A 15,813-nucleotide genomic window follows, 5' to 3' on the forward strand; every position below is an offset into this window, starting at 1 on the left:
AATTACATCAAAATAAAAAAGTATGCAGATCAGACAATTTCTTATACATATTTAACGATTGAAATAGTAAATTATCAATGGTTTAATTTTTCTGGTGTCACCAGAAAAATGCCTTTTTATTTTTGAATGATTGGAATTTTAATCCGATTTGTTTTTTTTCAAAAAAAAAGCAAGCCTTTCGGGTCGAAAAAAACATTTTTTCCTATATATTGTTTGCCACGCTTAAGCTAGCTCATCTCGTCGTTTTATAGATGTTGTCGTTTTTCTAAGATGATGTCGTTTTCTAAAATGTTGCTAATTACTAGCTTTCTGCTTTAATGAACGTCGTTTCGCTAAGACATTTTCGTTCTTGAGCTGCCACTGTTTCCCTAGATGCCGTCGTTTCTCAATATTGCTCATTTATGCTTCTGTAGTCTTTCAATTTTTTGGGATGATGTGCAGTTGAAATTTCTGTAATTGCATCTGAGAAAGAAGAAATGAATTGTAAAGAAATAAGAGGATAGCGCTACGCTAATGCAATTGCTAATGGAAACTCATGGTATGACAAAAATTTCATGCTCTAACTTTTTCGAGCTCTTATTTTCAAATTTTTCTTAGAATTTTTAACTGTAACAGAAAAAGTTAGATGTGACATTTTGTATAAGTTTTTAACTGTAAAAATCTAAAACTAAAAATTCGAATCGGTGAAATGAACGAAACCTTATTCATTGTACAATCAAAATAATGGAATAAATATAATTAGGATAGTTATTTACTTCAAATAATAATAATAATAATAATTAAGATAATCATCCAACCAAAAGGAATTGTTCTTAACTGACAAAATTAACTTTGGCTAGTGTATCCACTGATTTGATGCCTTCTCTAATAACAAAATAAACGACAATCATCAAATACAATAGGACAATTTACAACATTAACAGCTTCTAGATAATTGCTTTCTGTAACACTAGGCACTAAACCACAATTAAATGCAAAGCGAAGTACTTCTCCAATAGCTAAAACTTCCACATTATGGGCAGAGAAAAAACCATTAACCTACTTGGACATATCACTACTAACTACACTAGCACGTGCGTTTTGTCCTTTTTTTTTTTTTTTTTTTTTTTTTTTAAAAACTTTTTTATGTAAGAGAAAATACTGTAATAAAAATATTTTAAGAGAGAAAATACTGTAATAAAAAATTTAAATTATGATTTGAGTTGTAAAAAGAATAATGACACGTTTGAGTTCACGAAGGTCACTTGTTTTGGCCATGGACAATCCCATTTCTGTCGAACCAAATGCATCATAGCAACGTAACAAACAATTCAAACTGATATCTGGGACTGGGAATATACTTTAATTTTCCTTTGAAACAAATAAAAATACTTGTTCAAGTCTTCCATTGGTGATTTTTCATAATATTGGCTTGATTGGTAATATATCAAGCTCTAATTGGGACTTCCGTGGTACTCAATTAGGCAATTTTCTGGATAATTAAATTATGATTAAAGTACAAATTCCGAGTACTAAATACCATAAGATACAACTTTACATTAGATCCAACCTTCAGCGCAAAAAAAAAAAAGAAGATCCGGCTGGTACGACGCTTTATCTAACCAACTTACAATCAATTTGTTATGTTATATATGATTTCATATATCTTAAATTTAACTAATTGAAAATAACAAGAAAAAACTTTATAAATAAGTTTAGGTGTATAATATATATATATATATATTATCTGTTTTGGCGTTGAAAGTTTGAAACTCATTTTAAAATAATTTTATTTTTTTGTATGAAAATGAAAATGAAAATGTTTTTAATTTTAGATAGAAATTATTTTTGAAAATACATTTAGTAGTTTTATCAAGAGATTGTTTTCAATATAAACAAATCTATTAATGTCTCTCTCTCTCTGTGCTCGAGAGAAAAGAAAACGAAAATAAAAAATGAAAAACGACTAAAAGTCGTTTTTCATTTATCTCTCATTTTATACTAAACTAAAAAAATCATTTTCATTTCTGTTTTTTATCTTTAATTGTGTCAAACGCCGTTTCTCTCCCGTTTTCATTTTTTTCTCGAAAAATGTGAAAAATAAAAACAAAACCGACTTCAAATACGGCCATAGATTTCAAAAGAAACAATTCTGGTCTACTTAACATTAACATGTGACATGTTATTAATTCATGTTTTACAAAAGTAAACTCAAAGAGTAGTAATCAGACAATATCAAAACAGAGTTTATGGGCATTTGGGAGTTCCTCTCTTGGTTTTCCAGTTGTTGTAGCATGGACACTCGTCCTTATGTCCATATGTGCCTGAGGGAACACAAAGGCATTTGTTGCAACATTTGTTGCAGAAGAACAAACATGGCTTTTTGTGATGAGTCTCCGAGCACCTATTAGCACATGCCTTTGGGCACTCTACAAATTTTTAAACCAAAAAAAAAAAAGATAAGATAAAATCATGTTAGTAAATTAATAAGAGATTTTTCTGGTAAGCACAAAAAAATAAATTACTAAAAAGATTTGTTAGATTTGTATCAGAAACTGTCTATTTTACATATTTTTTCAATTTGATGTAATTTTAACTAAATTCAACCTTCAGAAATTAACTCTAGTATGAAGGTCCTATCGCAAAAAGACCCAAATTAATATTGTTAATCAAGCTTTTAACAAAGAGTAATATGAAATTCCATGAATTCCAATTACCATATGCTTTTTACGATTTCTTGAGCACCTATATAACGAAATAATTACATCATTTTTTCATGTTACAAACTAATGTAATTTTGTTTGAAGTAAGAAAATAGGAAAAAAGAAAAAGAAAGCTTCTTGACAACATATCTGATCAACTTGAAATATTATTGTGAAAGATATCGGATTTAACTAAAAAGAATGGAAGAAAAGTCTATATGTACCTTGGGGAAGAAGTGATCCCTCCTTGTCAGCCTGGAAATGTATCAAAACAATGCCAAACGTTTATAAAAATGACGTTAAATGTTAATATATAACAATAATAATAATAAGGAATATTTATGGTGGAGAATGTTATTTTGCTCCACTGATAGAAACTGTTATTTTTAACTGTTAAATTAATTTTTTAACGTTTATATCTGTACATGATCGCACTAAATATATAATATGTAACATATAATTGTTCCTACTATTAGATCGTTAAAATACTAGTTAAAATACAGTTTTCTTCTCATCATAAATGCATCTAATAATAATAATAATAATAATAGGAACAACAACAACAATAAAATAATTCAATGATTCATAATTCTAAAAGACGGTTACATTTTCTAACACTTCTTTTAAGATGTAGATGAGTATCTAGAAAAGCGTCTAAACTACAATTACTTTACTCTTTCAGTTTTTTTTTTTTTTTTTGGTGATGATCTAATTAAAATTACTTCTTCCAGTTTAAATTTATACGTACAATAAGAAAACAAAATAATAATAATTAGACTCTAAAATTATATTGGGTAAAATTTGCAGCAATAAACCTACTGGCTGATCCTCATGGGTTAAAATACCGGCACTATTGTCGTTCCCTTGAGCCTGCAATAATAATTAGTCCCAAGAATCGAAGATTTTGAAGATCAAGCATTAGGCCCCGTTCATTTCGCCGATTCGAGTTTAGAATTCGAGTTTTGCTACAGTAAAAAGCTCTCAGAAACAGTCACATCTAACTTTTTTACTACAGTAAAAAGCTCTCACACAAAATCACATCTCAACTCGAATTACAAACTCGAATCAGCGAAGTGAACGGCCCCTCTCACTCTCACACACGAGCGCGGATATATATATATATATATATATTTAGAGAGAGATAAAGAGAGAAAGAATACCTCTAAAGTATCAATGGCAAACGAAGAGGCAAAAATAAAGAAGAAAACCACAAGAATCCAAGTTTAACTAGCCATCTGTTTGATGTTTTTACTTTTACTTTTCTCGTGTTTTTCTAAGAGCGATCGATATTGAACAATGCATATTGGTTGTCATATATATAATATATATTACAGCACAATGATGATCGATATATTCATGGCATAATATATATGGTAATTAACTAAATTAGTAGATCTTTGTCGGCAAGTGTTATGCACAAAAAGCACTAATATAAGATTTCATTCTTTTTTAGCTAAAGCCTAAACGTACAAAATCTCAAGAGAAACTTGTAAAAATTCACCTTTAAACACATCTTTTTAGAGTTCTACGGGATATTATTTGATAATAATTCATCAAATTATAAATAATAATTTATCAACTTTTAAATATTAATCCGTTAAATTAAGCTCGTCGGAGACCGTCGCCGGCGTAGCCATCTCGTATGGCCTTTTCAGCCGCAAAACTGACGGACGAGGAAAACAACAACGACGACGACAAGATCGGGAAAGCATTTTCCTTCCTTTTAGAGATAAATCTAACAACTGAAATTTAAAATAAAAAACCCAGATCTGTAAACTAAACATAAATAAAGAAATAAATAAAAATCAGATGCAATCTCATTCAAAGAAAGCTGTCCCTCCAAGGCCCTCGCACCCAGGCCTGACTTCCATCTTCCCTCCGCAGCAACTCCCTTCGGCGACTCGTCCCCTCGCGGGCGACGAGTCCTGCAACCTCACTCACCATCAAGCCGAAGGAAAGTACACCATCAATGGGGAAGAAGATGTTTTTGCAAATTTGTGGCTTTATGTAAAGCATTTTTAATTTAAAATCTGATTTTTTTTTTCCTTTTCTTTTCCTTCTCCTAATTTTTGTTTTGTTTTTATTAGTCTTTGAATTTATTTTTTTTTTATGTATTTTATGTTAAGGCTAATTGTTTTTTTGATTAATAACTAAGTTTTATATTTTCAAATAACTTTTATAAACCTTAACAACATACCACATCAGCATTCCGTTAAAATTATAAACGGAATTAAATAGATGGAGTAATTTGATTTAATTTTTATATATTAAAAGATATTTTAAATCGTTTTAAAAAACATAATTTGAAGATATTTATAAAAATAATCTAAGAAAAATATATTTACAATGGGCAGTTTTTAAACCCTAATATAAAATCGGAGTCAATTTCAACTATAGTTCCGTTCGGTTCGTTAATTCGAGTTTTTAATTTGAGTTGAAATGTGATGTTGTGTGAGAGCTTTTTACTGTAATAAAAAAGTTAAATGTGACTGTTTCTAAGAGCTTTTTACTGTAACAAAACTCAAATTTTAAACTCGAATCAGTGAAAAAAACAGAACCGGTCTCAGGCGGGAAAAAACAAAAGATAATTTAACAAAAACATAATTACTTTACTCAGAAATATTTAACTGGAAAAGTGAATTCTAATTGTGACCACTAATCTTTTCTTCTTCTTTTCTTTCTGACCTTTATACCAACTTTAGAAATCTCTCAAGCAGAATTTGTATTTTAATTTGTTTTTAACAATTTTAACATTTTACAATAAATAAAAATGTATATCTACTAACGGCTCGTTATATAGTAGTGATAAATTTTGTTCCATTTTTATCTAAATTTGATTGCCGCTAACATATACATGTATAAATATTAAGCGAAGCTGGAAATTTCATTAATTACCGATCGAATCATTGCGTACAAGCTTCAAAAGGGATTAATAAAAGAAAGCACCAAATTGGGCAAAAAAACATCAATAGAGAGAGTATGAACATGACTGAATAAGGTATTATTCATTTTACATAATAAGTCATAACTCAAGTATTATTCTTACAATATTTTTTCTTATAAAATTTTAAATTTATTTTTTTGTTATAATATTTTTTTTACATACACAATTCAAGTTATGACTTGAATTGTAAAATGAGCACACCCTAAATGTGAGCTCACAACTCCATATAACAAACAAAACTACAATGAACTTGACATTGTAAAAATACTAGCTTTTGTTGCCCGGACAGGAGTTGACTCCATCCGATTCCACCATCGAATATGAGAAACCATAAGGGTGCGTTTGGTTGCAGTGGGGGAATGATAATAGGAATGGTAATGAAATAGAATGGAAAGGAAATATAATTCATTTGTTTGGTTCTACTTTTTCAAATGCAATAGAATAGGATAAGAATATTTTCATGTTGACAAAATTACCCCTCATGTTAATATAATTAATATCATATATATTAATATAATCATTTAATAATTTTTTTGCTACAGTAAAAAGTTCTCAGAAACAGTCACATCTAACTTTTTTACTACAGTAAAAAGCTCTCACACAATATCACATCTCAACTCGAATTAAAAACTCGAATTAGCGAACCGAACGGGCCCTCAAATCTTTTTCTAATTGTATTTTCTCACATAAAATTTAGAGTTCCATTCAAATCTTCAGACTAAACGCCAATGTATATTCTAATGAACTGTTTGTTTCACTCCATGACCTCTAATTTTTTTCTTTCCATTTTTTTTTAAAGGATTCTTTGATACTTTATACTCTATTCAAAGGAGAGTTTCTCTCCTACTCTATTTTATCAGTAGTTTCAGTTTTTAATCGTTGAATCTGATCAAAATTACATCAAATTGAAAAAATATGTAAAAAATCTAACGGTTAAAAAATAAAAGATTATTAGTAGTCTATTTTTATAGGATTAAAGCCCCTTTAAAAAAGAATTGTCTAACATCTAAAGGACAAATTACACTTGCCCTCCTAAACTATTAGCCTTTTGCTAAAATGCCCCATAAAGTTTAAAAATAATAAATTTTCTCCCTGAACAATTTACCGTTAGCACGCATCCCCTTTTACGTTCCATCGGTTTAATTTTGAACGTTAAGTAACACGTGGAAGTCGCTAATGCATTTAATTTTTATTCTATTATTAAATGATGACTTTGCCCTTGAAACTCAGTATACTATTTCTCAATTTATCTTTCGTTAATCATCTCATTTTTTTGCCTCTCAAAATCTAAATCTACAATTTGAATCTATTGCTGACTCAAATTTTGAATCAATTCCGAATTCTAATCTCCAATTCACAAACTCATCATTCATGTCTTTCTCTAGAACCCAACATAATGGGTCTCCCAGATTTGCATGAGAAGAACAATATCAAAATCTTGTAATTTTCAAAATCTACATGAGCTCGTCGTTTAACAAACCCAGATAAACGAGTTTCTTGTTCAATCACAGAACTAGTACCTTTCAATCACAAATATCGAGGTCTAAATTTTCAGACCCAAACAAAGCTACGAGTGTCTTCTTCAATCACATCGCAGTGGAGAGGACTATCCCGGTCAGAATCGTGTGGGTCTTCGTCAAGAAGAGCCGATCGGAGCTGGATCTAGGTCGGTGGCGGGAAATCGCGACGATTAGAGGCGTGACGGCGATCCTAGGCGTGATGAAGTGGGCAATTTCGATCAAAATGCTAGATCTGTGAGGGCCTACATCGCGAAGGACATATTAGGGCTGGGTTTGGTCCGGAGTATGAACGACAGCCACGAGAGATGGAGATCGTCGCTAGGTTGAGGTCAGATGTGGAGATGGAGCGTCAAAATCGTCATTTCATAATAGTATAATGGGTTTTAAGTGCAAAATCGTTATTTCATAATAGAATAAAAATTAAATATCCCAATAATTTTTACGTGTCACTTAACATTTAAAATTTAACCAAATAGACAGAAAAGAGAAACGCATACTAACGGTGAATTATTCAGAGAAAATTTGTTATTTTTAAATTTTAACAAGCATTTTGATAAAAGGCCAATAATTTAGGGGAGAAGTATAATTTGTCCGAATCTAAATGCAATTTCCCTTTCGTAGAAAATACTATTGAAAAACCATGTCTTTTTGTGTCCCCTCCACCAAAAAAAAAAAAAAAAAAAAAAAACCAGAGAAGACATTGGTTTACCATTACATCTTGGCAACGATAAAACCCTTCATCTCCCAATCTCTCTCTCTCTCTCTCTCTTCTTGTGTTTTGGCTCTCTCTCTCTTTCTCTGCCCTTTGTGTAGTTTTAACTTTCAACAAAAAAGAATAACACCGTAAGACTATAACCCTTTACTAATGCGCTTGTTTCTTCTGTGCCTTCCTCTCTCACAAAATAACCTTCTTAGTAGATCCTAATCTCTCAACACAAATCGCTTCAATTTCTTCTTCTTCTTCTCATGTGAACGTAATCGCCTCTAAACTTCTATCCGACTCTTCTTCTTCCAACTTTTCAGGTAAAGAAAATTAAATCCGCCATTTTCTTTTAAATCTTTTTTTTTTAAAAATAAGCCTTGTTGATACTGTTTCAATCGAAATCTTCATCTGGGCTCTCTTGTAAAGCCCGAATATTTAATGGGGTTTTTTTTTTGTTCCATTTTTTTTTATTTTTTATTTTTTATATTTCTGTTCTAGTAGCGGATTGATTGTTGCTCATCTTAGTTCCTTTTATACTTACAAGTATGAATGTTTAGTGGGTTTTAATTTTTATCTGATTTGTTCTCGTTTTGCTTATAATCTTAAGTAGTTTAACTATTGAAATTTATTTCACTTGCTTGGGAATGCTTTTGCTTATTTATTTATGGTTGTTTTGATTGATGGTCGTATTATCTATAGTCTTTTTTTTTTTTTGGCATTTATTTGGATTGGATTTAGGTAGTGATGGGGAAGAAAGTTAAGAAGAAGAGCCGAACTCCTCAAAAGGAGAAACGGGCTGCAGCCATTTCCCAGAAAAATGTATCCGAACCGAGCAGCCGAAGTGTTGAAATGGTAGATAATTTAGTTTCAGAAGCAAAAGAGAAAAAATCTTGTCCCCATTTAGATAAAGGTGTTGATTTGGAGGCACTGTCTGCTAAAATTGGGTCTTCAGAACATGATAGGTGTGAAGACTGTAGGGAAGGCGCCGCTGATAGGAGGGGCGGTAGGGGAAAAGGTAAACATGGAAAGAAGAAAGGGGGTGGTTCGGCCGAACTCGAGTCAAAAGCCATTTGGGTTTGTCTGAAATGTGGACATTTTGCTTGTGGAGGGGTTGGACTTCCGACGGACTCTCAGTGTCATGCAATTAGACATACCCGGCTTACTCGTCATCCACTAGTTATCCAGTTGGAAAAGCCTCAGCTGCGATGGTGCTTCCCCTGCAATACACTTGTTCAAGCAAAGAAAACAGAAGAAAATGGTGGACAGAAGGATGCTTTTTCTGAGGTTGTAAAATTGATAAAGGGGCGTACATCGGAGGGGTCAGCAGTAAACGTTGAGGATGTAGGGTTTGGGAGTGGCAGTGTCACAACCGAAATAAAATCTGCTGCTGCTGTGGCAATTGATTGGGATGGACAAGGTGGTTATGTAGCTAGTGGGCTGGTTAATCTCGGGAATACTTGCTTCTTCAATTCCGTGGTGCAAAACCTTCTTGCAATGGATAAGTTGCGAGATTACTTTTTTAAGTCGGACGTATCTGTTGGACCTCTTACTATGGCCTTGAAGAAGCTTTTTGTGGAAACAAAACCGGATGCGGGTTCAAAAAGTGTGATAAATCCTAGAGCTGTTTTCGGATGTGTTAGTTCCAAGGCTCCCCAATTTAGGGGATATCAACAGCATGACAGTCATGAGTTGCTTCGTTGCTTACTTGATGGACTGTCTTCAGAGGAGTTGGGAATGAAGAAACAGATGAATTCTTCCAAGGAAAATGGTAACTCTTCTAGTCTAGGGCCTACTTTTGTCGATGCTGTATTTGGGGGACAAGTAGCAAGTACCGTACGCTGTGTTCAATGTGGACATTCCTCAACTGTTTATGAACCATTTTTAGATCTCTCTTTGCCAGTGCCAACTAAGAAACCTACATCTAAGAAGTCTCAGCAAGCCTCTTGGGAAAAGAAAGCTAAGGTGCCACGAAAGAGAGGCGGAAAGACCAGGCCAAAACTTAACCGCAGTATAGAATCTGCTGCAGTTGCTTCACCGATCAAAGAACTTTCCTGCGAACCGCAGTCTAGCTCTACTGGTCCGACTACTGTGGCCGAAGAAAATGGTTCAGTCGTTCATAATCCCGCTCCTGTTGAGGAAACTAAAAATAAACAAGTATCTGAGGATGCTGCAGAGCAAACATCTGCTTTGTTAGATGATTTTACGTGGTTGAATTATCTTGAGCCCGAAGCTCCTTTTGGTGACTATTCGTCGACTGCGATTGATGCTGCTGAGTCAATTATCCAAGATGTGGAGGGCGAGGATATATTGAAAAATGATGTCCATGTACCTGAATCCAATGAGCAGGTTTTACCTCTCAATGAGGAGCCAGATATAAAACATCAGTTTTCAACGGTTGACCCTTGGGAAGATGAGATCCCTTTGCAGGTTCAAAGCTCTGAGGTTTTACTTCTTCCATATAAGGAAGAAGAAAACTCAGCTTTTGTTGAGTTTGGAGAAGGTGAGGCTTCTTCATCGATTCATGGTGTTGGTCAAGAGGATTTTGATGGCTTTGGTGGCTTATTCGACGAGCCTGAGGTATCTACAGGACCCATTGTCGGGCCTTCCATGGCTAATGAAATTGCGGAAACTGGGTTTATGGCAGGTAATAGTAGTGAGTCTGATCTAGACGAAGTTGATGATACAGATTCTCCAGTGTCTGTGGAAACTTGTTTGGCTCACTTCACAAAGCCAGAGCTTCTTTCAAACGAAAATAGTTGGCACTGTGAGAACTGTTCCAAAAAGGTCCTCCGCCAAAAGTTGAGGGATAATAAGCAGTCAAAAGCTGCTGCCAAAACTTTGGTAAATGGATGTGGGACGAGAACCCAAAGTGATATAGGGAATTCAAATAAGGACCCTTGTCCAACAGAGGTCAGCAACACTAACAACAATTTTCAAAGTGTTGCTGATTCAAACAAGTTTGATGCAGCTATGAATTGCTCAATTAAAAATCATACGGCTGAAGAAAATGGTCAACAAGATAAGATAGATCCTTTTGTGCCTCAAGGGGAAGAAGGGATCGCAAAGAAGGATGCAGCTCAAGAGCAATCGAATTCTTCAGGATCCTATTACACTTGCAGGCAAGAAAGTTTAAGTGATCAAGCAATAGATTCTTCCTGTGCTGATGAGCCCAGTAGTGCTGGAGCTATCAGTGAAAGTGTTCAGCAAGGTGAATCTAAGCTATTGCCTAAAAATGGCGAATTGGAGGAAAGTGGAGATGATGAAATATATTCTGAAACTGTGAAGGTTAAGAGGGATGCAACAAAGAGAGTTCTTATTAATAAAGCTCCGCCTGTTTTGACCATTCATCTTAAGAGGTTCAGCCAAGATGCTCGGGGTCGGTTAAGTAAATTGAATGGCCATGTTACTTTTAAAGAAACGATTGATCTGAAACCATATATGGATGCCAGGTACCTTTCTGATCTTTACATTGTTTCATTCACGTCATTTTGTTGCTATTATTTTAAGCTTCATAACAGAATTGCGGCTTGTCATCTTGTTGCCTTGTGTTGATATTACTATTTTTTAAGTGCCATAACAACATCATTTTATGTAATCTTCTGTGCGGTGAACGTCTGTCTTTTTTTATTTATCAATTATGTTTTTTGTTTTTTTACCCCTTACTTGCAAGGAATATCTTTGTTTTTTTTCATTGTTTATTTTTACTGAATGACTCTGCAATATGCAAAGTTTCAATATCTTGTCTGATTATGGCCTATTTGGCTCCCTGCCAACGATCATGCATATACATGGATTAGATTTTAAGGTTTAGATGTCAATCGGCAAGAAGACCATGTGTACATTGTCACATTTCATAGTTCCATATATTGTTAGTTGCTACTGATTTTATTTTCTTTTGCTAGCTTCTTAATAAAAACTTGGTTTTGGTTATTTATTATTGCTTTTTAATACACATTCTCCATGGGACATTGTGTACCTCATAGGTGCTCTCGCTTACATCTCTTTGATTTAGTTCAATATATCAGCTTAGCTTTCATCTGGTTCTGTTTTAGTTTTAGAATGCCTGTCACAAACTAAAAAGTCTTTTCTGCTTATGATTTCTGAAAATCTAAGAAATGCTGCTTCATGTCAGTTTAAAGGAAGTTACCAAGTGTTAATCCAACACCTTTTTTTTTATTATTTTTTCTTCAGTCCAACACGTATATGTTTCTTCAAGAACTTGCCAAAATTTTGTTACAGAAATTCAGTTTGGCTCTAGGGGAATACTTTGTCAATTTTGAAAGAAGTTTGGTGTATTATTAGAGTTGGATTCCTAATTTTCTTCGTGTCCTTGGTCTGAGATAAGATAGTGATTTAGTCTTGGGATTGGATACACGCCTTAGGTTCAAGCCTTGCAAATCTAGGAAAAAAAATAGGAGTTAAAATTAGGGTAATACCCTTATTCAGTAGTCTCTAGTTCAACCTCTTTTGGAGGTGGGGATATATGCTGGCTTGATTTTGAGATGCACCTGATGAAAATAAGTTTTCATGATTTATTAACCAGAAATATGGAACTTAAAATTTATGCAACATGCTGTGACCTGTGAGTTCAGAGGATATGGTTCTATACAAGTTAAGGCTTGGTGATTTTGATAGTCAGAATTATACCAACTTATTTTTGGACCATGCAAATCAAATTTGGGTAATAAAAAAAAAATAAATAAATAAATTTGGAGAATGATTGGTTTTGAAGCTGTAAATATGGGCCAGCCCACAGCCCCTCACTTTGACGAGGTGGTGCCCAAACTCCATAAGGATCCGGGCTGAGCTGGCCTAGATTTCTTGCTCGTGTGCTGGGCCATGCTGCATAGTTGTTGTTGTTGTTGTTATTTTTTATTTTTATTTTTACTTGCATGTAAAATATGCAGGCCAGTCCGCCCCATATCTGGCCCACGAGGCTGAGCCGTATCTTTTTATGGCTGGCCCCTTATGTAGCCCGGCCCATATTTTCCTCCCAATTTGCATGGGCCAGGCCGCCCATTTTGACAGCACTTTTGATAGGTTAGAGCTGATGGCTTAGCATTGAAGATGGAAATATTGCTTAAAGCCAAATATGAGGCAAAAGTACACGACCATTCTCGCCTTAAAAAAAATAGAAAAAATAGACCATTCATGTTTCCTACGACCCTAAACTGAAGTACCCCCACTACATTGTTCTTGTGAAGGGGACACAATATCCAAGGTTGAACAAGGAATTTTTTTTCTCATCATGTTTGACGTGAATTCTATTTTCTCATTATGCCTGATTTGTGGTTCTGTTCAATCCAATTCTTCTTGTCTTATTTTAGAATTATAAAGTTGATAAGGCAACTCTTTGTTGGGAAACCGATTAGCCAAGGAGGTGTGTCACATATGGCATACTTCTTATCGAAGAATCAGTATTTTAATCCTCAACTCTGGTATTGAAGAATGTCAAGCTCGTGATTTCTGAATTTGCAAGCCTTATTACCCGTTTGGTTCATGGTTTCAAACCAGATGGTTTCTCACTAAAATTTAAATTTTTGAGAAAAAACACTGCAGTAGAACCACTTGAACCGGGGTTTGAACCCCTTTACCAAACAAGCACTTTCTTCTACTTTAGGTGTAAGGGAATCCAACTGCAGTAAAAGTAAAGGGGGGAAAAAAATATGGCAGTGGTTTTAATGTATTAAACGCCTAAGCAATAGCCTCGGCAGATATTTAACTCGTTCTTTTGACAAATGACTTCTGTTCTGATGGCTAAGACATTGTACTTTGATATCATAACTAGGTTTTATACTGGATATATGCGTTATTGAACCGCTAGGATCCACTTGTCAGATCTCTAAGTGAACCATTTCTATACAATATCTTACTTTTCAATGTGCTGTTTCAAATGATTTATGATTCCTCATCTGCTAGACTTGTTTAACTATGTGGAACTTTTTCAAAACCTTACCATTCAACTTGTTTATGTTATGCATGAAAACAGCCTTAACGAGACAACAATCTTTCTGTGAGCTGTAGGTGCATAGATGAAGAAAGCAGCTATGTTTACCGCCTTGTTGGAATCGTTGAGCACTCTGGTACCATGAGAATGGGCCACTATGTTGCATATGTTAGAGGGGGTGATAGGAACGGAATGAAAGATGGCGGTTCTACGTGGTTTCATGCAAGTGACGCTTATGTGCGTGAGACGAACTTAAAAGAGGTTCTTGGCTGCGAAGCCTACATCTTATTTTATGAAAAGGTTTGAGGTGGATCCTTTTTTTTTTGCACGTGATGTGTTTTTTGTGTCTTATCAGATACAGTTTGGGGTTAACAGAGCATTCCCCTAAAGAATTTTTAGACAGGGAAAGAAAGAAAAGAGGACAAAGTTTGAGAGAGAGTAACTGGAGTAGGTGAGTGTACAATTACCTTACATTTTTATACCATTCTTTTGACATTTGATGAATTTCAAATATGATGTATACCCTGAAAATTGATCAGCAGTAAAAAAAAAAGGGGGGGGCTTTCTTTTTTATTTTCGTTCAGATTTTATTTTATTTTTTATTCTTTTTAGAGAATTCTTGATGTGGTTGTTTTGGCCAAAATAACGCTAATGTTAACAGAGTATCTCCAAGTTATAAACTAATAAACTGGCATAGATAATGTTGTTTATCTTCCAGTCTTGATCAATTGTGGTTGCTTATTGAGTGGAAAAACTTGCACAAATATGAACCTTGATGATAAGTTAGGTATATGACACATTAAATTCGTTACTAATGAATAAGCTTTGTAAAACTTAGGGATTTTTTTTTTGGCAAAAGAAAAAAGATAATAGGGATCAAGGATGGAAGGTTGGATATTACATAATCGTTCATAGAGTGGATTTGCCCATATATCCTGTCCATTGCGGTGGGACTAACTTGAAACCATGACGTTTTAGACAACGGTCCTTACCACCCCCACCAAGGCCTTATCATGGTAGCCACTAGCCTATATTCTTTTGCAAATATAGGAAATGCTTAAAAGGGGTTGGTTATATTTACAATTCTTCTACCTTGTTCGCACAAACACCATCATAGTTTAAGAAATAGTACTTGAAAAAAAAATAAAAAAAATGGATTTATTATCTCGCCTTCACGGTGGGAAGGAATTATGCATAAGAGAGGAATATCTTCCAATCATCATGCAGTGGCCCAGCAATAAAGGTGGGATATTATTTTTCCCTATTATGCATTTAAGAGAAAAATTCTAAATCATAATTTTTTCAAAGTTTCATTTGGTAATAGGGACAAAATATGATTCATTGTAACCTTTATAAATTGTATTTACGCAAATACTTATTATGGGTGTATAGTTGCAAGGTATTAAAGCTGTATGAGAATTTGCCTATTAAATGTGCAGTCAAACTGATAGGCATATCGCATATTTGTAAATTTATTTTTTGTTTATCTACATGAGGCTTATCTTACCGATGGAACGGTCCTATTATTGTAACATGTTAAATTAAAGTTCTGATATGATATTTATTTAACGTAATATGTATAATAATATAGATATTTAATTATCTTCAATTATTATTACACCTTTCTAATATTTGTATTATGTTAAATAACTAAATTAAAATGTAGCAATACACTAAAATAGTTAAATTTCTTATGGCATGTTAAATTTGAGTTCTGTATGTGAGAGAAGAACTGTCACGCCTCAAAATGAGGGTTAGTGATGTGGAGGCTTGTTTAGACATTAAACATGATTAAGAAAGTAATTAAGCATTTAAAAATATGAAAATCAATCTCAAAAGTCAAGTATTAAAGAAATTTTCAAACAAGCCTCCCATTTTACTGAAATTAGATTACAAGAAAGTGAAGGGGACTTTTACAACTTTTTGATAAAACAGGTTTAAAAACTAAGCCTCTGGCATCATTTAGGGTTTCACTCACAGGATATACAATATTGTACATACATGAACATGTAAATAAC

At 33.7% G+C, this 15,813-nt stretch overlaps 2 protein-coding genes across 3 annotated transcripts; one reads left to right on the forward strand and one right to left on the reverse strand.

Annotated features, from left to right (window-relative positions):
• Window positions 1–2,226: 2,226 nt before the first annotated feature.
• LOC21404470 (gibberellin-regulated protein 12) lies at window positions 2,227–4,697 on the reverse strand. Its single transcript, XM_024173101.1, has 3 exons — window positions 4,536–4,697; window positions 2,906–2,936; window positions 2,227–2,408 (listed from the first exon to the last, which is right to left on the reverse strand). The coding sequence occupies exons 1-3, from the start codon at window positions 4,695–4,697 to the stop codon at window positions 2,227–2,229; spliced, it is 375 nt and encodes a 124-aa protein (XP_024028869.1).
• Window positions 4,698–7,748: 3,051 nt separating this feature from the next.
• On the forward strand, window positions 7,749–14,427 carry LOC21404471 (ubiquitin carboxyl-terminal hydrolase 2). Of its 2 annotated transcripts, none has more exons than XM_024173086.1 (3): window positions 7,749–8,168; window positions 8,587–11,297; window positions 13,873–14,427. In XM_024173086.1, exons 2-3 carry the CDS (start codon window positions 8,593–8,595, stop codon window positions 14,099–14,101), a joined length of 2,934 nt encoding a protein of 977 aa, XP_024028854.1. In that variant the 5' UTR covers window positions 7,749–8,168; window positions 8,587–8,592; the 3' UTR covers window positions 14,102–14,427. The 2 variants fall into 2 exon arrangements, with proteins under 2 accessions (XP_024028854.1, XP_024028855.1); XM_024173087.1 differs by having other exon boundaries at window positions 8,591–11,297.
• The last annotated feature ends 1,386 nt before the right edge of the window (window positions 14,428–15,813 follow it).

Source organism: Morus notabilis, unplaced genomic scaffold, assembly GCF_000414095.1.
Source record: "Morus notabilis unplaced genomic scaffold, ASM41409v2 Scaffold783, whole genome shotgun sequence".
In the NCBI taxonomy this organism is placed as follows: Eukaryota; Viridiplantae; Streptophyta; class Magnoliopsida; order Rosales; family Moraceae; genus Morus; species Morus notabilis.

Bases quoted from the DNA above. Each gene is read 5' to 3' on its own strand.
- LOC21404471 (XM_024173086.1), top strand. From the start codon at position 8,593: ATGGGGAAGAAAGTTAAGAAGAAGAGCCGAACTCCTCAAAAGGAGAAA. The intron at 11,298-13,872 runs GTACCTTTCTGA...TGTGAGCTGTAG, and splicing joins AAACCATATATGGATGCCAG to GTGCATAGATGAAGAAAGCA.
- LOC21404470 (XM_024173101.1), bottom strand. From the start codon at position 4,697: ATGCTTTACATAAAGCCACAAATTTGCAAAAACATCTTCTTCCCCATT. The intron at 2,937-4,535 runs GTGCGAGGGCCT...ATACATTTCCAG, and splicing joins AAGATGGAAGTCAGGCCTGG to GCTGACAAGGAGGGATCACT. The intron at 2,409-2,905 runs GTACATATAGAC...AAAAATTTGTAG, and splicing joins GGGATCACTTCTTCCCCAAG to AGTGCCCAAAGGCATGTGCT.